Raw genomic sequence first — 22,439 nt, 5'->3', positions numbered from 1 at the left:
TCAAATGGCTTTCCTGTACCTCCAGGATTTAACTGCTTTTCTAAATAACCACTGTTATTACAGGTAGTAATAAATGGCCACCGTTCTTTATTTGCAGAAAATTTAAGTCCTAATGTGCTTTAAACAGCAAGGGGCAGTTTGAGATGCTTATCATGCTGAGTCACTGTTCCTGCTCTGCGTTTTTTTAAGCTTTTCCCACTCTGCCTTCTATTTATAATGCTCATGATGCAGAGCTGTAAGTGCTGGGGGGGGGGGGAAGACCATTAAAAAGTTAGACTGACACACTTAGGGGACTTACCAATAGTTTTCCAAGTTATTTAGTAGGAATTGTAGTTATTTGGTGAATGATGAGATATTTATTGAGAAAATATCGATAGTTTAGATCTGTGGTCTTATTTAAAATATAGACCTAAAATATGGCCTCATCAAGCCACTTTGCTTCACATCTCAGTAACCACAGGTGGTTTATTTTATGTGTATTGCTAAGGGTTGATGAAGACTTTGCAAGGGGCACCTGGGTATCACAGTTAATGTTTCCAGAACCTCAGCTTGCACATGGACACTTTCCAACAGTTTACATCCAGGTTTGAGATCACACCTGGGGGAAGGGTGTCACGTTCATTCTCCCCTCCCTCTTCCCCTTTCAGTCACCGTTTTCTTATTTAAAAAAAAAAAAAAATGGAATGTCTTGCATACATCAGAATCTTACCATACCGCAGGAGCCCAAACAGGCACCTTACAGTGAAATAATTTGATACATTGGTGTCAGCCAAGCCTCCTCTAATTAAAGGTATCAGAAACCCAAAGTAGGGCTTCCTGTCTTTCTCTGTCTCTACATATTTCTGTGAAGGGTGCCGCAGGGCCTTAGAAGTAGGGGCTGGTGGCCTGTGACATGGCTGTCATGGGGGTGCATATCAGTGCGTTCATTGGGTTTGCCCCGAGAAGTCTGATTGGGCCAGTTGGTTTGATGATGACAACTGGTCAGGCTCTGTGGTGGGTATTTTCCACAAACAAAATTCTAGCTCTGTAAGCCCAAGGTTTGGACACAAGGGCATTTCGAGTGAGTGATTAAAAAAAAATCATTAAAAAAATTACATTGTTAAAGGTAATTTTCTCAGCCCTTTCTGAGTATTTGAGACAGAAGAAGGTGCCTGTAAGTGGAAGATGCTGAAGTGTAAGTAATAGTCCTTTGGGAAAAGTCTTGGTTAGGCCTTGCTGCTGTACCTCTGAGAAACTGTGAAAGCAAACGACTTTAATGACAGGTAACTAACGATTGGTAGGCTTCAGTTATTTGCTTCCAGCCAGATTAGAGGACAACCTGATAGAGTTGTCAGCTGGTGGATCATTAAACATTATGCAAGATGATAGATCACTGTGACTTTTGCACGTAACTTGAGGGTTCAAGGAATTAAGTCACCGCTAGAGCATGGCTTCCTCTGTCTCCACTTACTTTTGTGAACAGTCTATAAATTCAAAAGCCAGGGATAGGATTCATGCTGCATGCTCTCTTCTTCTAACAGAAAGTAATCTTTAGTCATAGGTAACCGAACTTACTGACGGGAAGTCTGCTACACCTGTATTATTGAGGTGTATTTTTATATTTAATAAATGACTCATCATTTTTCTTATTTATGATGTATTGAACAATTGCATATTAATACTAATTGGAACAATAATGCAAAATTGAAAATGTAGCTCTTAGGTGCTTATGATCACAGGAAATTTTAAAAATAAATTTAACTGTATATGTATTTTTTATTACAGAGAGAGGATGATGGATTATTTTAAAGCTTAACTATGTAATTCATTAAGACAAAATGCTGAAGGGGAAATAAAATAGAAATAAGAGTTCAAGGGGAAAGGGTGTGAAATTTAAAGAAAACTTAGAGAAATTTAAAGAAAAATCTGTTCATATTTGTATGAATGGAAGATGGTAAGTTTCAAATTGCTGTGGTATGTTTCAGATTCATTTGGTAGATTTAAAACAGTAACACTGTGGTCCTATTTTTAAACGGCCATTTTAAAAATTCGTGGGAAGTTAGATCATTTGAGGTATTTAGAGTTATGAAGAAACGTTTTAGATCTGAGTTTTAAATGATGAGAGAGATACACAAGTTTCCAGTGTTGTTGTTGGATGTCACGTGAAGGGAAATGGTCATGAATTACCACTCCCAGCCGCATAGAATGTATGACGCTGAGTCAGTGACAATATTTTAATCTAAGCCCATAGACAATACGTAATTTCTTAAGTAGAGTTGAAAATCCATGCTCACAGTGTCTTGGGGAAAATTTCTGTGGGAAAGAACAAATGAATAGGGTAGTAATGGTCCTAATTCCATGCTTGCAGAGAGGCAGAGCATGAAATACAGGTAACCTTGGACAATGTGATCATAAGCTAATAGAGTTAGGTTGAATTCTAAGAAAAAAAGAAAATCCTGTTAGTGAAAATGACCTTTAAGAGAGGGTTTCAACAAGCTTTTGTACTGATCAGGGGAAAAAAAAATCAATGGTAACCCAATGACAAAGGCAAAGGAGTCTGAGAGCTGGACATTTGTTTACGGAAGAGTGTTAGAGAAACTGTTTGCATTCACAAGGAGATGGGGGTGTGTAAGAAGAAGGCGAAGAAATCTGACCAATATGATAATCTATACTGGAAAGTAAAATCAGGAGACCATTATCTGATTATAGAGATTAGTTCAGGTTTCTAAGGTGGAGGACAGAGAAATAGGAAAAAGAAATGTGCATTATAGAAGACATAGTGATAAATTATTTTAAAAAAGTAAAATAGTCCGTAATGTGGCAAAAGAGGGAGTTAGTGGGGGTGTATCTCCCCTTTGTTAAACAAGAACAAAAATGAGGCCAGAAATTATGGCTGGAAGGATGGAGGATTTAAAATTTCAAAACATGTTAATACGGTTAAGGATTTGCTTTCTTAACTGTATAATGAGCAAAGAGTTAATGAGAACTTGCTTGGGGCAGACCCCTCTTCAAAGTGCCAAAGGGGTATATGGGTGGACAGCCACGTCCCTCCTCATGATTTGTTCACAAGCTCTTGGAAAAGTCAGAGAACATACACATAAAAACGTACAAGACAAAGCAATACATTGTAATAAGGCAAGAATTCCAGCAGAGGGAAAAATTATTTCCAATTTAAGAAGGGAGGAACAAACTCATTTATTTACTTAATTTTTCAACAGATGTTTGAGTGACTATCAGACAGTCAGTCAGCATGGGACTGTAGCAATGAATAAGGCAGACTCAGCGCTTTCCTCCTTGGAGGCCTTGTGATGCTTTTGGAAGGGTTTCCTGACAGTATATTTCTTGGGAAATTGATATGTTTTCCTGAATCCTGAATCATGAGAAAAATCAGTAGAGAAATCGGGAAAGTGGGGAAAATCGTTATTATTCTCCCATGAGAATGAAAACTTAACAATCATTGTGGAGACATTACTGGTTTGAAGGAATGCACTTCTGTCAAGTCAAAAGCAAGAGCAGGAAATGCTGACACATGGAGTTGAAGGTGAAGGTCAATGTTTCCACACCTGGGCCAGGAGCACATGGGCGAGGACACGTCAGGATCTAATCAGCCAGTCTGGCTTTCGACTCTTGCTATGAGTTAAGTGTATGTTCTTGGCCCTGTCTGACATGAAAAGAACTCATCCTTGCAGATAAAATAATTAATAACTTTATACATATAGTACACTTTATACAAATCCTGTGAGCGGTATTCCAAGAAATAACAAGTTTTGGGAGCAAATTAAATCCTTAATTAGCAATTTCCACTTGTGATTCTGTTAAGCTTGCTGGGCGATCTGAATGTTAACAGTATTTGAATTCTACTCATTTATGTTCACTGGTGTTTTTTCCAAATGTTTGATTATTTGTTAAAGGAATGCAGGTCCCAGGTTACAGCTACCGGTTCGATGATGGAAACGTGTGACTTGAGGGCAGAAATACACATGGTCCATCTGTCTGTAGCCTTGAGCAAGTCCTTTTGTTCGGTTCAGCCTACATTGTCAGGGAATCAGGCCCCAACTTCACAGTCCTTCTTTGGTCCTGTTGCCCACTCCCGCCCCCTCCTCATTTGCTCCATGCGCTCATCACTTTATGCCTTCCCTTCCAGAAACATCCCGCATGCTTTCACACCTCTCTTGTCTCTGTCTGTAACGCTTCTGCACTTCCTCTCTGGCCCAGGATACACATCCTCCTGTCCTGAGTTCCCTGAGGTCTTCCTCCTTGCCCATCATTTAGGTCTCAGTGTATACGGCCAGTCTTCCCATGAAGGCTTCCCAGATCCTACAGTCCAGATTAACCCTTCAGTCTTCTCATGACAGTGATTTCACGTCTTTTATGATACCCGCACTTTCCTTGTATCTTTGGACTCCCCACCAGATGTTAACTCCTTGAGGCAGATTTTATCCTTTCAGCTGGCATAATACCTGGCAAATAAGAGGCAGTTGGAAGATGTTGACTGGAGTAAAACATGCAATAACTGTACATGATGATATTGACAAACTGAGTCACAGCGAATATGGCTGGTCTGGACATAGGGTAGTTGATGACAAGCCCCTTGTTGTTAAGACACTAACATCTTTGTCCCAGAAACCCCAGCTTAGCAGGGTACAGAGTAGATGGTCAGTGAATGCTTGGTGGCTTGGAGCTGGCTGCAGAGCCTATCCGTGTGAGCACTGACGTTTCTGTGCCCGCTCTGAGCTTCCGCTCTGGGGGACACTCCGTTCCTCATACCTGGGCGCGTCCAGCGGGCACACGCTCTGCTGCTGATTCCCAGCTGCACTGACTGGCCACCATCCGGGAAGCAGGCCTTCAGACTCCTTTAATGCATTGGTGATGCTTGGCTAGCCTGTGTTGATTGCCTCATTCCATTGCTCGCTACGCCCAGTATCAGCTTGCAAGTCTTGCTGTTGTCCGAGCTGGCCACGTCGGTTGTGCTGTGATGGGTGTCCCTCGGGACCCAGACTCTTGGCCTTATCCCAAGACGTTGTTGTTGGCCAGCTGGGCTCTCTGTTTAACCTTCCAGAGGCCTTACAGGTGCTGTTGAGCTCAGTGCTCAAAATGGTGGTGGTGTAGACTGAGCCGGCCTGGGCTTCTCAAGTGAGCTGTGTGCAGTTGTAGCTTTAAAGATGGTGGGTCTGAGTTGAGCCTTGACACTGAGCTGAAACCGCATTGTCATTGCCTGCCTCCCTTGAGTCACGCAGTCTTCCTGATTTGGCACTCAAGTTCCTTATAGATGAACGGATCAATGAACAACGTGTTGTCTGAGCAGCCACATTAAGAGCTTTCAGTCCTGAACTGCCAGTGAAATTCTCCGGCCGTGTCCAGGTTTCTCGTGGTGTAGATTAGAGTAGAATTTTTCTCAATATGTGAATTGTTCTCAATCCATATGCAGGTATATAATTGAATTACTTTTTATTGAGGTTTTTAACTAATTGATATATTGGACTATCTAATAAAGTTAACATAAAATATCACACATGTAAATGTTAAAGTAAAAAGATGGTTTCCTTCAGTCACATAGGAGAACTTGTCTTGGTGCTAAGGGTCCCACCCCTTTCTCTGCGGGGAAAAGGAAGAAGGAAGGACAGTGACGTTGAGTGGGCACTGTATGTAAATCGTCCCACTGGTTACAACAGTGACATGAGGTGGGGGCATGATGCTCACCTTACAGACAAAACCAAGTCTCAGAAATTAAAGATAACGAAGTTGAGTCTCACTCAGCAACAGTGAGTCTGTTTAAACCTTGGATGGTCTGGCTCCATGCGTGTGTCTTTGCCTCTCCTTTATGACTGCGAAGTGTGCTCATCGTATGAGGATATTTATAGACTTATTTCCCAGAAAACTATTTTCTGTTATTAATTGTTGATTGATTCTCCAACACACTGTGGACTTCAGGTCCCTTATGATTTGGGTAAGGCTGTTTTTTGTGCCTGAAATGTCAAGCCTGTTCACTTCCCTTGTGAACTCTTCCTCATACGTGACCTTGTCTTTGAAGCACTTATTGAACCATACCCCATTTTTTTCCTCTATAGTTTTTATTTCTTGTATTTCACGAAGTTAAGAGAAATGCACGCACATTTTGAATAATGAAATAATACAGATTAAAAAATAGCCTTCTGTCCTCCAACCCTCTTCCATTTCAGTCTCTTTCTGAAGTAACACGTTAAAAAGCATTTTCAAACTTAAAAAATATAATGAACATATACTTTTTATTCAGAGTCACCAGTTTGTAACATTTTGCCACATTTTGTTTTATCTTCCTTTCTCTCTTTCTCCCTCAATATGTAAAAATATTTGTTTTCTGAAGCATTTGAGAGTTAAGTTGCATAATTCATGCCCCTTTATACCTTAATAATTTAGTTATATATTTTCTAAAACCAAGGCCATTAGTCATGTTTCTCTTTAGTCCCCTTTCATCTTAAGTTTGGAACAGTCACCAGGCTTCATTGTCTTTCTGTTACATTATTTATATCTTCAAATATAATTTAAAATGTATATTAGGATGTGTATAATACAAAGTTTTATTAATGTATTTATTATAATATCATAATGTATGCTATGCTACATAATTATGAGTATATAATAAATATATATTATATAATCTATAATTCATGATTTACATGTATATTATATTGAAATTTTATAACATAAAAATAACATAATATATTAAATGTGTAATATAAGAATACATAATATAAGAATATCTAAATATAGAATATCATATAAAATAATATAAATGCATAAGATATACATATATAATATGAGTAAAATATATCATACCTATAATATATGAAAGTATGTTATATGCAGTGTTTATTATGATAGTTATGAGATGTAATGCAATTGATTATAATATATAAATGAGAAGATATTAAAACATAATAAAATTGTAATGTTATAAACTAATACAGAATTATTATATTTTATACTTTTAATCTAAAATATTAATTTATTTATTTAAATAGAGCATTCCTCATCCTGGGTTTGTCTGGTGTTTTCTCAGGATTGTTTCAGGTTATGGACCCCTGGCTGGAATGCCACCTAAGTGCTGTTGTGCCTTCTCAGGGTGTCACCTGCAGAGGCATGCCACGTTCTCGTGCCCTGCATTGGTGAGGTCCCGGTCGATTACTCAGTCAAGGTGTAATGCAATGTAATACACTTTCTCCATAGTATAATTATTCTTTTTATTTTTCCAGTTCGTAAGTCATTGGGAGGAAATGCTTTGAAGCCTTGCAGATCCTCCGTGCTCCATCAGACTTTCACATTTTAGATTTAGCGTCAGTTGATATTTTGTGATGTTTCCTGTTGGATCCAGTCTTTTTACTCTTTCTGGAAGCAAAATGGCTATTTTTCAGCTGTACTGCACCCTCTACATTTATCAACTGGCTTTTCATTGTAAAGAAGAGCTCTCCATTCTTTCCTGTTCACTTGCTTTCTGCATGTATATATGTAGTTATTATATATGTATTCATCCATCCGTCCATCCAACCATCCATCTGTCTGTGTGTTTATCATTGGTATGCACTCATGGATGTCTGTTTTCTCAATGGCTTATAATTAATTACTGTCCTTATTTAGTATGATATTCAAATTGTCTCATATTTGGTCAATGGGAGCCCGTTGTCATTGGCTTCTGTGTTTTTTCACATGTACCTGGTATTTTTTGATCCCTTCCTTACTTCCTACCTTGAGAAGATACCCAGGCACCTCTTACATCGCCCGAGCTCAGCCCTGGAATCAGCCACTTCTCTAAGGAGCCCGTGCTCTCTGTAGTGGAGCTGCGGCCTCTGGTTAGTGCCAGGAGCCAGGATGGCTCTTTGCTACTGGCGTATCTTGCTTTCAGACCCCTTTCAGTGACAGAGCTAAGAAGCACACACACACACATGCACGCACGCACGCTCACCTAGAGCCATCATGAGTTCACACTCACTCCATTCCGTGGTAGTCTTTCCTAGTATTCTGGAAACATCCTCTGTTCCATTAGCACAGTCTAGCACTCACTCATTGCTCAAAAAACATTTTTGAGAAAACCAATGAAGGCATGCACTGTGTTGCTGTGAACTGACCATCTACAGAAGAAAGGTTCAAAATGAAGTTAAGCGTGGAAATCTGGCCCCTTCCTTTTTCTTTTCCTCCTTCTATAAACTTACTGTTAAATGCATTGGACAACCAGAGGTGGTTCATCAGATATCAGAATTTGAAGAACAGTATGTTTTCTAATTTATCATTCCTTTCATTCATCAAAACAAATACATTTCTGTAATAATTTTCTTAAAGTAGTGTTCTGAGATTTTTTTTTTCCCCCAAACTTTCTAGGTGGCTGGAATTGTGGGCAGAGCTGACGTGCTAGCATGCCTGCTGTTTCTGCTCGCCTTTCTCTCCTACAATAGGTACGTGTGGCAAAGAACACCCTTCTCTGTGATTACAGCCGTGCTGTTCCCTGGGAATTTGTGCTGTGTGTGTGTGTGTGTGTGTGTGTGTGTAGACTCTGAGCTTCTGCCTGAGAGAGGAGGGAGGTTTCTCGGCACTGAGATGCTCAGCACGCTTCCTGGAGACCTGGGATCTGCAGCCCTCCCCTCACCGAAGGCTCTTGCAGCCACATCCGGAAGCCTGCCATAGCCTTTCAGAAGGACTGCTTTCCCAGTGCTGGGAAGACAAGCTCTTCCTTCTTGATGTCCCCCTATTTGTAGGTTCTTACCGAGAATGGAATTTGAAATCTTAGCTCTGAGCCAGAATATACTGGGTATAGTCCTCTCTTGTATTTAACTGTGACTTGTTTGATTTATTTTTTTCATTTTGGTCCTACATATTTTTTGCCCTTTTTATCATCCCCATTAAAGTAGCTCAGAGCCTAAAATAATAGGCCTGAATGGAGCGCAGTATTCTCAGCTGTGTTTCCAGTTTACACATTCTTTTATCAAAATGCAGAAGCTCCTTGCTTTGGGAGACTGAAAAGCTATAAAACAGTTTCCCATTATATTGCTCCTTTCCTCCCAATGTGATCGGAGTCTCACCTGAGTTGTGATGTATCCACGCAGGGAATGGAGGGGAGAGGTTAAAAAGAACGTGAGTGGAGGCAGATGACTCAGAGCGTGCCCCAGAAAAGCGGGCCAGTAAACCACGCTGCCCTACTTCACGGAGGGCTGCCTGGCTGAGGATCTGTGAACCTTGATCTTTGGGTCAGTTCATCGGCCCACGAGCTTACAAAGCCCAGTGACTCTGAAGAGCCCTGTTCTAAACCAGTGATTCTCAGCATGCGGAAAATTTGCCCACCTCGCCCCAGGGGACATTTGGCAATGTCTGGAGATATTTTTGCTTGTCACAACTGGAAAGGAGCAACTGGCATTTGGTGAGTGGAGGCCAAGGATCCTGCAGTGTACAGGACAGCCCTAACATAACAAAGAATCATCTTCCTGAAACACCAGTAGAGCTGAAATTGAGAAGCCTTGATGTCAACCATCTCAGACCTTGGATCAAGAATGAATGAATTATGCTTTATGAAGTTTTGGCTTAAAGAGCATGGCCTCTCCTTAGGACGGCACCAGTCTCCTGGTCCTGGCTTCGCAGCCTCCCGCTGCATTGCTGGTTACATAAAGTGCGATGTTGTAAAAATCTTAAAAAAATATAAGCCCCAATTCAGCAGTCGTTTCCTGTTTACTCCGGTGTTAGAAGGAGGTTAATAATTGAGTCTGAATTTTTTCTGTGAGTTAATGTTTTTGGGAACATGAGTGGGCCGGCAGCGCATCCGTGTCTGTGGATTAATGAGCCACACAGTGTTACGAGTTTCTGTGGTGCAGGCCATTCTCACTGGGAGTAATTTAAGCCATCAACCAGCTTCAGAGAAAAAAAGCATGCCTGCTACAAATCTGGTGTGTAATTCAGGTTTGTTCCAGGATGTAACAATCAGGGTGAGATGTCACAACTGTGGGTGTGCTGGCCTTCAAAGGAGTAGGAGCCAAAAACAGGTGTGGAAGGCCCCTGCTGAAGGAGCAGTGTGGCTTCCTGGTGTGGGGCCGATTCTGCTTTGTAAGGTGAGAAAGGACTTTACAGCCACTGGAGGGTTTTAGGAAATCCCTGCTGGAAACTATGCTGAGGGAAAAAAGGCTTTACCTAATAACAGCCTCATAGGAAACAAATTTTAAAATACAGATTAGCCAGAAGAAAAGGAAAAGACCAGAACATCTGTGTTTGCATCACAGAGGGGAAGGATGCTTGTGGCTTTGTACATACATCTGCTGATTTCTTTGTACAGAAGCGTATGAAACACTTTCACTAAAAAAAAAAAAAAAAAAAATTGTCATGATGAACACTTGACATGTGGTGAGTCATTTATTGACTGTTCCCTGCAACACTGCGATCCCATCTCCCACGTAAGGGAGGCCCAGAGAGGCCACTGACCGCCCCGTGTTATTCTCTTACTCACCTGCAGAGCTGTGATTTGAACCCAGGGAGCCTGGCTCCGGCATTCATGCCTATGGCTTAGTAACCTGTATTATTCTCTTAAAATATATTTGCTTGAACATCTTTCCATGTCACTTAAATATATCTCGATGGTAGAATTTTAAATGGTGTTCGTTTTTTGGTGTTCATTTGCTGAAGGACATAATTTACCAGAATTTATATATGCCTTAATTTAAGTCTCAAATTCAGTATTGTTACTTTTTTCCGTCTTTGCAATTTAAAACAATTCTTTGCTGAACATTCTTGAAGAAAAATCTTTGCTCACCTACTTAGACTACCATGACATTGATGTTAGATCTTATCTTGAAAAGGTGGTATTTCTTAACGACTCACATTTCTTTTTAAGAGTAAAAGAATCTCGGCCCTATTTTTCAGGAGTGTGGACCAGTGCTGTGCTGGGGAGCGCGTCCCTCCCACGGCTTCCCCCTTCTTCCTGCTGCTCAGTTTGTTTCTGGGGACTTGCGCGATGCTGGTAAAAGAGACGGGCATCACGGTGTTTGGAGTGTGCTTGGTTTACGATCTCTTTTCCCTGTCCCACAATCACGACAAATCGTAAGTCACTTTAAAGTGTTGCTATCAAGCAGGGCATGTGTACAGAGGAAGGACTTAAATCAGTAATTCTCAAACTCCCGTTAAAAAAATTGGAAGTATAACATTTTGTTGTATTTCACCTTAGACCATAAAATAACAAGGCTTATTTCCTAAAGATAAATGCTTTCTATGTGTTCAAACTCTTTACTCTCTTAGGAAAATCAGAGAGGACTATAAAGTTTTTGTGAGCCCCAGACTTGTAATTGAAAGGTATCTCTGCTAATTGCAAGTTTGTATTGCTAGACTGTTTCGGTTGCTTACTACTGAGAAATCTTGGTTCACACGGAGGAGTGGTTGCAAATGATAACAGTTTGTTAACAGCTCGCCTTGAATCTCTGCATTCCAGTGAGTGTTATCCATCACAGAACACCACTAAATTGGAATCTGTTTACTTACTCTGGAGATTACTCAGGCTTTTACCTGAGTCTTGGAAGGGGCCTTTTGGAATTCCACATACAGGTGAGGTTTAGACTGGAATGCACGTCGTCTTCCAGTTAAAGAACAAGTTTATTTAATAGCCTATTTTCATTAAAAAAATTAAGGCATATTCATTTTATCCCATGGGTTATAGATGCTAAGAAAGATGAAGGTGAATTAAAAGTTCAAGCACATACTGTAATTTTCTCCCTCTATCCAATCCGTAATTACTAACAATTTGACATGCAGACCCCATTTTTCAGTCATTATAAGGCCCTTACATTTGAACTTTTGAAAAATGTAGCCGATTTATTCTCCTGCCTTGTCTGATGAAAAATTGTATCTTTTAAAAAATCCTGCCTTTTTATCCCATTCCCTGCCTCTTTCTACTTCTGGGTAGAGAGATAAGAGCAGCGCTTTTGAGGGGCAACAAGCTGAGATGATTCATTAAATTCTGATCACCTTCCTGCCTGGGAGTACTTGGAGATAATTTAAATAGACGTCAGCGCTCAGTTGACTCTGTAAATCTCAGAGGCGTGGAAAAGGCAAGAGCCCGGTTATCATTTTGACCCAAGCTCAAGCCAAGAAAGCTGTGAGCCAAAGGACCTCCCCTGGGCTTCTAGGAGAATGCCTTTCCCCTGTGTCCTCTCAACCGATGGGAGTAATTGCGCCGCTGACCTTACTGCTGAGAGAGCAGCCTATCGGCCCTCCAGCTTCCCTCTTGCTCTTTGCATCCGCTCGGTATCTGCCTCCCAACTTCCTTCTGCTTTGCTTTACTGACAACAGAGGATGTGACAAGTGACTGCAGACCCTCCCCTTTGGTCCAGTCAAGCAATATTTTAACCTTATGTCAACTGAAAAAAAAAAAAAACCAAAAACCCTACACAACTTGAACTTTGAGAATTAGGTTTTATTTGGAGACATGACTGAGGACAAAAGCATGGGAAGGAAGCCTCTCAGATAGCTCTGAGGGGGCCTGTTCCCAAGAGGTCAGGGAGGCACCAGGAACTGAGTTTTCGCTGAGAAAACAAACAAAAAAACAAACAGAAAAAAATGTAGTCGAAATTCAAAAGGTTATTGCTCATTACAAACAAGCAGACATTTCAAGTTAATGATTTTAGTGCTTTTCTGTATATGGGAAGATATAAGAGTCTGCGCTCGTTGAAATTACTCCGTTGATTTGCATTTCAGCCATCTAGGGCCTCCATCCCACTTCCCCTCAGGTGCACCTTTGAGGCTGGCTACAGTGGTGATGGCTTGATGGTGGACGACATTCGTTGTTTACGGGAAGGGCAGGCAACATTCTGTGTTTACTGAAATGGTAGGCAGCATTCCTTCGTCCACCCTCATCACTGATCATCTCTCCTCTGGTCGTGGGACTCTCCAGCCCGGGGGTGCCTTCGCTCCTTGCTTCTCCATCTGGTCGCTGTTGAGCTGGGCTTTGTCAAAGGAAACAGTTGTTTCTTTTATTCCTTTAATAACTGTTCTTGACCATCATCCTACCAAACAGCTAGAAGTTCTATAGAAAGATTACTGCTGATACATAGCTTAGAAGTTGCATGCCTCATAGTCTGTGCTTTCGTTTTGTTTTTTTAGTAACTTTTAGCTCTCACAACCACCAGTAACTCTGTATAAGCAGAGGCACTCATTCTTTCCTTCATCCTTTTATCCATCCATTTAACACGTTCTCATTCTGTGTCTGGCCAAGAATAGCGCAGATAAGATTCCTTCCCTTAATGAACAGTCCTGGGGGAGACAGACATCACATAAGTAATTACGTGAGTCACTGAGTCCAGCTGTGAAGTGACAGGAAGAAACGGAGAGCCGGGAACAGGGAGATGTGGCCCTGATCACACTTAGTGTCTCTTGGGAGCAGGCGGTGTGCCAGGCACTGGGCCATGCTGTTTACAGGTATGAAGTCACTTAATGCTCACAACAACTGTTACCCTTGTTTTAGAGGAGAAAATACAGGCACAGAAAGTAACTCCTCCAGAGGCACCCGAACCCAATTTGGACTTCCGTCTGTGTGACTTCAAACCACAAGGTTACCCTGAGAACCCTGGCCTCCACGGACAGCGTACAGGACAGGGACCGGGGACCTCCCAGGGCAGCTGCAGCTCAGGGCCTGGGCTCCCCTTTGTATCAGGAGACCGGCTCAGAGGATCTGCCTGTATTGGGGGTCCTGACCTCTTTGAGAATCTCATAGAATCTTGTCCCCTTTTCCTAGAATAATGTATACACACACAGTTTGCACAAATTCTTATCTGCTAATTTAGAATCAACATCTTGGCACTAGGTTGTTCTTAAGATCTCTTCTTGTGTGATTCAGGCAGCAGGAAAGAAACAACAAACAAGTTTCAGAAGCCCTTTCCTACATGAAGAGTACTTTATTCCTGAATTTCAAGACTGGGGCACATGAAAAGAGTGGGATTTCTTTTATTTGACATCACCTTTAAGAAGAAACATTTTCAGTGAAAGCTCAGCTCATGAAAGTTAAATTTTTTTCTTTTTTTAAAATTAGGATATAGTTTCCAACATGCAGAGAATAACAATCCTTGACCCTGGTCCCTACCCTCTCTCTCTAGAAATAACCACGGTCCTGAATCTGGCACTTTTCATTTCTATGATGGTTTGTATGTTTTTACTTAATAAGTATATACTAGTGAATATCAGACAGCATTGTCTGTGTCTTTGCAAACTTTATGTAAATGGCATTGCTTTCTTTTCTTTTCATTTAGCATTGAACTTTTAAGATTCATGAATGAGGATACAGCTATAACTCATTCACTGTAACTGTCATGTAGGACTTAATGATCACCATCCGTCCGTTCTTCTGGATTTGGAATTTAAGTTATTTTCACTATGCTGCAGTAACTTTTTGTGAGCACACACCTGTGGGTTTCTGTAAGGCATAACCACAGAAGTTAGGCTGCTGAAGTGAGGACCACAGGTGGACACGTGTTCCCTGTGCTGAGGCCAAGACATAGCTCTTGAAATGACTGTGGCAGCGGATGAGAGGCCCCCACGTTCCCCATTCTCACCATCACTTGGTAGTATCAGACTTTTTAATTTTTGCCCAGCGAGTGGTTATGACTTATATCTCAGAGGATTCGTGAAAGAAAAATGGGAGGATACATTGGGCAGATGGTTTATGAGCAACATTTTCAAGAACGTAATAATGTAAATCTTGACTATCACCGTGACGAGTTGCGAGAATTCAAATTATAGTTATTATGAGAGAAATATATTTGGAAGATGAAGAGTGAAGACTGTGTGTGTGTGTGTTGGTGACCATGTAAGAAGGACTAAGTCCTAGTCTTCTATAGTAGGAAGTCAGTAAGACAATTATAAAATTGAAAAAAAGAAATAACACGACAATTTTATGTTATTTTATAAATACTGTGATAAATACCAGAAACTGAAAAGCTAAAGGACTTGTGCACGGTTGCTTCTAGGCAGCAGGGCTTGGGGATGGGACAGGGGACTGCGCTTCCTTGTTGCAAGCCTTGACGTTCTGCTTGCCTCTGTTTCCCCTCCATTCCCGCCCCGTCAGGAGCAATGGGGTCCTCGGCGCGCGCAGCCCGCAGCCGCCCGGGAGCGCCCAGCCCGCGCACCCTCCCCGGGAGAACGGGAAGCCCCAGCGGCCCCCGCACAGAGGAGCCTGGGGCGGCTGCCACGCTCCATCGCCCCCCGAACCCAAGAGCAGCGGATTCCCGGTGTCGCCTCGAGCTGTGAGGTCCTTGATGAGGTACTGGGCTGGGCTCGTTGACTCTGCGTGTTTCCACCAGCGAGCGTCCCCTGCTGCCCGGGGAAGGCTGCAGAGGTGAAGCCCTGAGTCGGTGGCTCTTTGTGATCTCCCTCGGTCCCTGGTTTCCCTCCTTCCTCCTCCTTTCCTCCCACCTCCCTCCTTCCCTCCCTGCTCCTCCCTCCCCGCCGCCCCTCCCTATATTAGATCAGATAAGAAGGGAGTAGCTGGAGGAAGCCAAGTAGAAGGCCTGCTGTCCGCTGTGACTTGGAAGCAGGGGGTGAGGCTGCGAAGCTTCAATTAAGAAGCACAAACATCTCGCGGCTCCCCTCGGGCACCGGGGCACAGGCCCCTCTGCCTCGCCCCGCCCTGTCCGCCCTGCTCTGGGTCTGTGATGGGTATTTATTACAGCACAAATACCGAGGGGGGCCCAGGGGACGCTGCCTCTCAGAAATGATTTTGAGGATGCCGGAAAATCTTTAAAGCCTGGGATTTTCTTTCTTTTTTTTTTAATCTTCTGACCTAGACATGAAAATGAACATAGACTTATCAGCACAGGCGCTGACTGAATTACCGGCCGCTAAAATAGTTCCCGCCATGGGCAAGTCAGAGTAATAAAGATGGAAATTTGATTCGTACTATTAGCAATTAAGTATCAGATTGCTATTCTCATTCTTCTGGGCAGTCCCAGACAACCCCCTCTTTTCAGGGTCTTTATTTCCAATTATTTGTGCCTTTTTCTGTCTTTTGCATCTTGCTCCATGGATTCATTCATCGACAAATATCTATTATCCACCACGTGCCTGGCCTGGTTCCAGGCATCCGGGGGTGTCCTGGTGAATAAGAGGTCAAGGTCCTTGCTCCTGTGCGGCTTCCCTTCCAGTCAAGGAGGACAGACGCTAAATAACCAACAAGGGATGAACAGTGTGACGGGGAGTGGTGGTTGGGCCTGGCTGGGGTGCATTCCCATCGGTTGGTCAGGGAAGGCCTCCTGAATCCCCGTGGATGAGCGGAGGGGGCTAGCCCTGCTAAGATGTGGGCAGAGGGCTCCAGACCTGGGGTAACGAGCGCGTGGGGGTTGGACGGAGTGAGGTCAGGGGTGGGCAGGCCCAGGTAACGAAGGGCATGTTGGCCGTGGAAGCAAGAGTGGATTTTGTTCTGCGTGGAATGGGGAAGATTTTGGAGGGTTTTCTTACTGTTGTTTTGTTTGTTTAATGTGGAGAGAATGTTTATATTTGAAAGTTCACTCTGGCTTCTTGTAGTGCGTGGTTAGGGGGCGAGAGTAGAGCGGAGACGAGGGTTAGGAGACTTTTGTACAGACTGACGGAAAAAGAAATGGTCTTGGCCGAGGGTGGTGACAGAGACTGGGATGCAGGGATACGGTGCATTTGGGATAAGTTTTGGATGCAGATCTAAGAGGACTTGCTGACTCTGGGGTGAAGGGGTGAGGGCAAGGCAGGAAACAAGGATTTTTGGGTTTCTGGCTTCAACAGTTGAGTGGCTGGCGGTGTCAGTTTGCTGCGATGGAAAGGCTAGAGGAAAAATCAGTTTTCTGAGGTTTGGGAAAGGATAAAACCACAGTAATGCATGAAATTCCCGAGCAAGAAAGAAGAGACATAAACAGTCAAAACCTGGAGGAAATCTTGACTTTTTTCGGTGCAGGCCATGAAGGAAAAGAAGACAGAACATTTGAGGAAATTGTGAATTTTTTTAAGGAAGGCAAAGGAGGAGAATAAAGAAGAATTAATAGGGTGTTAGAGAATTTCAAGGAGGCACGAGTCAGACCGCAACATGCCAGAGTTCCGTCAGGGCAGGGAACGTGTTGGGTTTGGTCATATTTGGGTCCCCAGTTCCTTTCATGATGTCTGGCTAATAGAAGTTGCTCAGATATTTGTGAAATGAGTGAATTAGTGAGTGAATGGTAAGAAATTGTTGGACTTAAACATACATAGAACATTTTCAGTAAATTTGGCAATGAAGAAATGGGGAAAAGGATGCTAACTGGAGGGGTGTTGGGTTTTTGTTTTCATTTTTGTTTTAAGTTTAATGCGGGTGTGTATCTATGTAGATAACTTGTAGAGAGTAGAGATGGAGGATGCTGGGGCAGAAAGAAGATGAAATATGAATGCCAGTGATGTGCTGGTGAATGCTGAGTGACTGGCCCTCCAAAGACAGTAAACTCTGATTTGTTGTGTTGTCCAGTTTCCTTGTGAATGCTCCTGCCATGGCTGGTTTCCAGCCACAAATGTGACATCACTGAACGTGGAGTTGGAGGTGTGCCCTAGTCCACCATCAGGTGGCATTTCCACTGCCTTGTAGACAATAGACATGACTGATCTCAAGAGCAGAGAGAGAGAGCAGTAAAATGAAAGAAACTAATTAGGAAATGATGAACTTTGATTATTTATGGCCTTTGTTTTTTTTTTCATTTTTTTATTGAGTTATAGTCAGTTTACAATGTTGTATCAATTTCCAGTGTAGATCTCAACTTTTCAGTTATACATGAACACGCATATATTCATTGTCGCATTCTTTTTCACTGTGAGCCACCACAAGATCTTGTATCTATTTCCCTGTGCTATACAGTATAATCTTGTTTATCTATTCTACATACGCCTGTCAGTATCTAGAAATTTCGAACTCCCAGTCTGTCCCTTCCCACCCCTCTCTCTGCTGGCAACCACAAGTTTGTATTCTATGTCTGTGAGTCTATTTCTGGTATATATTTATGTTCATTTGTCTTTTTCTATTTTTTTCTTTTCTTTAGTTTCCACAAATGAGCAATCTCATATGGTATTTTTCTTTCTCTTTCTGGCTTACTTCACTTAGAATGACATTCTTTAGGGACATCCAATGGCAAATGGCATTATGTTGTCATTTTTCATGGCTGAGTAGTATTCCATTGTATAAATATACCACATCTTCTTTATCCAGTCATCTGTTGATGGACATTTAGGCTGTTTCCATGTCTTGGCTATTGTAAATAGTGCTGCTATGAACATTGGGGTGCAGGTGTCTTTTTGAAGTAGGGTTCCTTCTGGATATATGCTCATATTACCTTTGTTTTTAGCATGATTTGAGTTTATATATAATGTAATTTTCAATGATGGGTGTTTTTAATAACTGGCCAGTAAGATTCCTGAAAATTGAGTAGTCATCTCTTGGAAGCCAGTGTGAGTCAGCTCCTGCACGCCGGCGCAGAAGACCGTTCAGGAGGGAAGACTTTATGTCTGTTATCCATCTCCTGTGTACCAGGAAGTGGGCCAGCACTTCCTACATGTTATCCCATGCAACTGTCACAATATTCCTTTTGGGGAAATCTTAGAATTCCCATTATCAGGAGGAAATGGAAGATCTTAGAGGTTAAACCGTCTGGTCCACATTTGCATAGTTAGCAAGGGGTAAGGTTGATTGGAACTCAAGCTGTTTGACTCCTAAGCCTTTGCCAGTTTTCTTTGCTCTGAAGTGGAGAGTCCTGGGTGAGGACTTGGCTTTAGGGAGGAGGCAGGACCCCTGTGTCATGCTCAGTGGAGCTGGCTTCCCTGCTGAACTTTCAGAGGTAGGAATATTCTTGCAGCTCTCCTTGGGTCGACAAAGGAGGCACCTCCTGACTTGCTTCGATATAGGGTGTTGGTGCTAATACATTGAAATAGATGATATGCTTTTTTTTTTTTTAAACCCTGAGCACCATCCTGTTTTAGAAAGAATGATGCCTGGAGAGCAGTCCACAGCACAACTGGAACTGGGTCAGAGTCTTACTAAGTTAACATGCTTGCGGGCAAGAAGGACCATCATCCTTCCTTGGAAACGAAAGTTGTCACAGAGTGTCCTTTTTTTGGAAAGGAAAGGTGTCATGTATTTGACTATAAATTTGATTAGCATTAAAATTATTTGTAAAAGCTCTGCTTGTACTGTTGTCAGAAGGTGATCAGGTAAAGAAAATGAAAGTTCAAAGAGGCGATACCGTCTTAGTTCTTAAGATCTCTGCGGACAGTGAATGATGGCTCCTTCACTTACTGGATCCTGGACAAGTGATTTTACCTCCGCGAGCCTCAGTTTTCTCATCTCCAAAAGGGGGACCTAACAGTAGGACCTGACTCTAGCATTGCTTGTCAGGACTGCAAGCCATAGTGCGTGTCCTAAGCGTGTGAAGTGGTGCCTGGCACACCGTGACCAGCAGTCAGTAGAGCGCATTAGTAGTAGCTTAGTGTTATGAGTATTATTCTTGTGGAGGTTTCGAAACACCAGGATGCATCGTGAAGCTGGTGAACCTGTAGTTTGCAGGCAAAGAATGGGTTTGTGTGGGATTCTTTTGACTGAACTTTGAGACTACCTGCTAGTGTGTATTTGCGTTGCATGCGTGGCATTAGACTGTCAAACAGGTGTCTTAATGCCACATCAGGCAAAATGTTTTCAGAAGTTATCTATTACAGGGGGACATTCCAACCCAGGAAGAAATCCTACTGCAAGTCATTGATGTAGTTAAGCTGTTTCTCTGTGTGACTCAGTGATTGGCTAATAAGTAGCAAGCGCAGTGAACCTAAGCCTTAGGGTCTACGCTCTGGAGTCAGTTGAAAATTCAGTTGATATGACCTTTTACTTAATTGTTCCATGGGAAATGAGAGCTGTTTTGTGTGTAAACCTTCCTTCCCCCATCCTCTTCGTCACACATGGGCACGCTTTCCCCTTTCACACTGGAAAGCTCAGTGAATTCTACGTGAATCTTACACTCCTAACTCGTACCTGTATGTAGTCATGTTTCATGGATGGACTTGATTGATTTCGTAGTTAAATGACAGTGATTATGGTAGGTGTTGAAGGCAGTTCCTGGCTCAGTAAATTCCTGCTAATTTCCTCTTTGTCTGCTACTTTACAGCATCTGTCATGAATCATTCATTCATTCATTCATTCATTCAACTGTCAGTATTTACTGGAAACCTTCTATGTGCCAGGCAGCATTTTAGGCGCCAGGAATATTTGGCAGTGAGGTCAACAAAGCCCTGCCCTCATAGAACTTAGCTGGATGGTGATCATGGTGTTTTTATCTAAAATGGGCTCATTTTCTGCTTTTGTGGGTAAGACCGTGGTTAGATTTTTCACACTTCAGCGTGTCTTAAAAGTTTTTCTTGTATACCTTGTACAGAGGCATGCAAATCAAGAAACTAAGACAAGTTTAGGACTAGAGAGCAGGTTGGCATGAGAGTGAAATTGCAAGGTAATTAAATTCAGGGGACTTAGGGAGACATAGAAATATTTTGACCTTCCCTGGTAGAGTGGGTAACTGGTCTTTCAGTGTCATTTTAACGCAGACTTTGCATTGTACTCCTTTCCCCTAAAGTAAGAAATGCTGTGTGGATTAAACTCCTGAGGTAAGATTTGGAGCTTTCATTCCACACGTATGATCCTGTGAGTAGGACAAATGTGTCCCAGATTATTATTCACAGCCTCATGTCAGCTTTGAGAAACTTAGTCAGCCAGTGAAATGAGGTTTTTCAGGTGACAGAAAAAAAAATCTGTGTTGAAAGCTTGTATTACTGGTGAATCATTGGGATTCCCCCCCACCGTTTGACATACGTTTCTGGTTGACTGATCTCAGATGAGCCGTTTTCAATCTCATTCAGCTACTGCTTTAAAAAAATGGGGTGACCAAATGAGAGAGGGTGGTGTTAACTAATAGGGCTACACAGAAAATACCTCCAGCAGTTTAAAGTGACGTCTGGGGATTCGCATTAATAAATCCTTTCCCCTACTATAAAAATCTCTTAATGCAAATGTAAACCTCATTACATGAATCCACGTTAAGAACACAGACCACCTTATGGAAGTAGATATTAACTAAGATCTTATTTTGAAGAGACTTTGCAAAAATATCCTTGAATTGAGAGGTCTGGAGTACACTTTCTGTTTCCTGTGTGTGAGCCCATGAAGCATTAGACTCAGAGTGTATTTTATTCTTTTAAGCCTTCATTGGTTTGAGCAGAAAACCCTTGTTTCCAACCTCAATCCTCAGGAAGAAATCCCAGAGAGAGGAATTTTGTAACCAGTCACATTTATCACCTAGATATGTGTATCATACATCATTTTTCTCCTCGTTTTCCATTTTTTGAAGTCTCCATTTCTGTTTAACTGTGGTCATGTGACACTAGCATTCTGAACGTTCACACGGCTGTCACAGTTCTGGGATGTGATAAGATTAATCATGTTCAGTGAACTCCTGGAAACCAGTGAGCACAACAAACACACCTAGAGACAGAGACACGATGCTCTGTCGGGCTCCCCATGAACAAACATTGCCCTAAAGCGATCTGTTGTTGGCACACAGAGTGGACAGGGCTGTCTTTGGGGTGTAGCCATGTATCTATGAAACTACAGAGATAATCTTCTCTACTCTCAAATAAGAACTCCTATTCTAGTCCAGCCTCTCTCCTTTCCATCCTCTCTTCCTCCCCTTTTCTAGCATGAATATATGCTCTTATTTTGCCTCCATTCTATGGATGACACTCTACCTGGCTTACTGTCCACCTATAATTTTGAGACAGGAGGGAAGGGGGCAGGGCACAACCATGAAAAGAATGACATAGCCATTGAGGATTGGACATAAACTGGTTAGAACCAAGTCGGCCCAAGATGGTGGAAGATTCAACTCCCAGTAGACCTTGAGCCTCATTATACATTCATTGTAATACATTAACTGCTAAATGACACACCCCCAGGCACCATGACAGTTCCCAGGCTGACCAGAAAAGGCCAAAAAGTGGGTGGGTACCCAATTCCTGGAAGTCACTGCCCCTTCCCCAAAACAGCTGGAATAATCCTCCCACTCGTTCGCATATGAAATTCCCCAGCCCATAAAAACTAACCACCCCCACCCTTGGGGCCACCTCTCTTGCCTTCTGAGATGACCCCGCGCTCTGTCTATGGAGCATGTATCTCCCTGAACAAATCACTTTCACTTTAAAAAAATAAAGAGACTTTGCAAATTCCTTCATTGCTGCTGATCAGTTTTCCTCACTTCCTTTGCTTTGTTTAAAGAGGAGCTGGGCCACATTTCGCTGTGGAATTCCCTCTCTTCTGCAATAGTAGAACTACTTCCATCTTTAGATGTCGTTCTGGGACACCTGCAGCCAGGTCACTGTGACTTGGTGACTTGTTTGGCACATGATGGTGGTGGACCCAAGAAAGCAGTAACTCTCAGGCTGTGTTTTATAAA

General features: G+C 42.4%; 1 protein-coding gene across 4 annotated transcripts in view; it reads left to right on the top strand.

Annotated features, from left to right (window-relative positions):
* The window catches only part of TMTC1 (transmembrane O-mannosyltransferase targeting cadherins 1), a 239,030-nt gene that overhangs the window by 20,711 nt on the left and 195,880 nt on the right, over window positions 1-22,439 (top strand). For 2 of the 4 annotated variants that reach the window (XM_064479165.1, XM_064479163.1), the window contains exons 3-5: window positions 8,332-8,405; window positions 10,852-11,028; window positions 15,038-15,307. In XM_064479165.1, the coding sequence (XP_064335235.1) occupies window positions 8,332-8,405; window positions 10,852-11,028; window positions 15,038-15,307 (521 nt within the window). The remainder of the gene's footprint in view (window positions 1-8,331; window positions 8,406-10,851; window positions 11,029-15,037; window positions 15,308-22,439) is intronic. The other 2 variants (XM_031443862.2, XM_064479164.1) reach the window with 2 other exon arrangements.

This window comes from Camelus dromedarius, chromosome 25 (genome assembly GCF_036321535.1).
Source record: "Camelus dromedarius isolate mCamDro1 chromosome 25, mCamDro1.pat, whole genome shotgun sequence".
Classification (NCBI taxonomy): domain Eukaryota; kingdom Metazoa; phylum Chordata; class Mammalia; order Artiodactyla; family Camelidae; genus Camelus; species Camelus dromedarius.
This window is presented reverse-complemented; position numbering and strand designations above follow the sequence as displayed.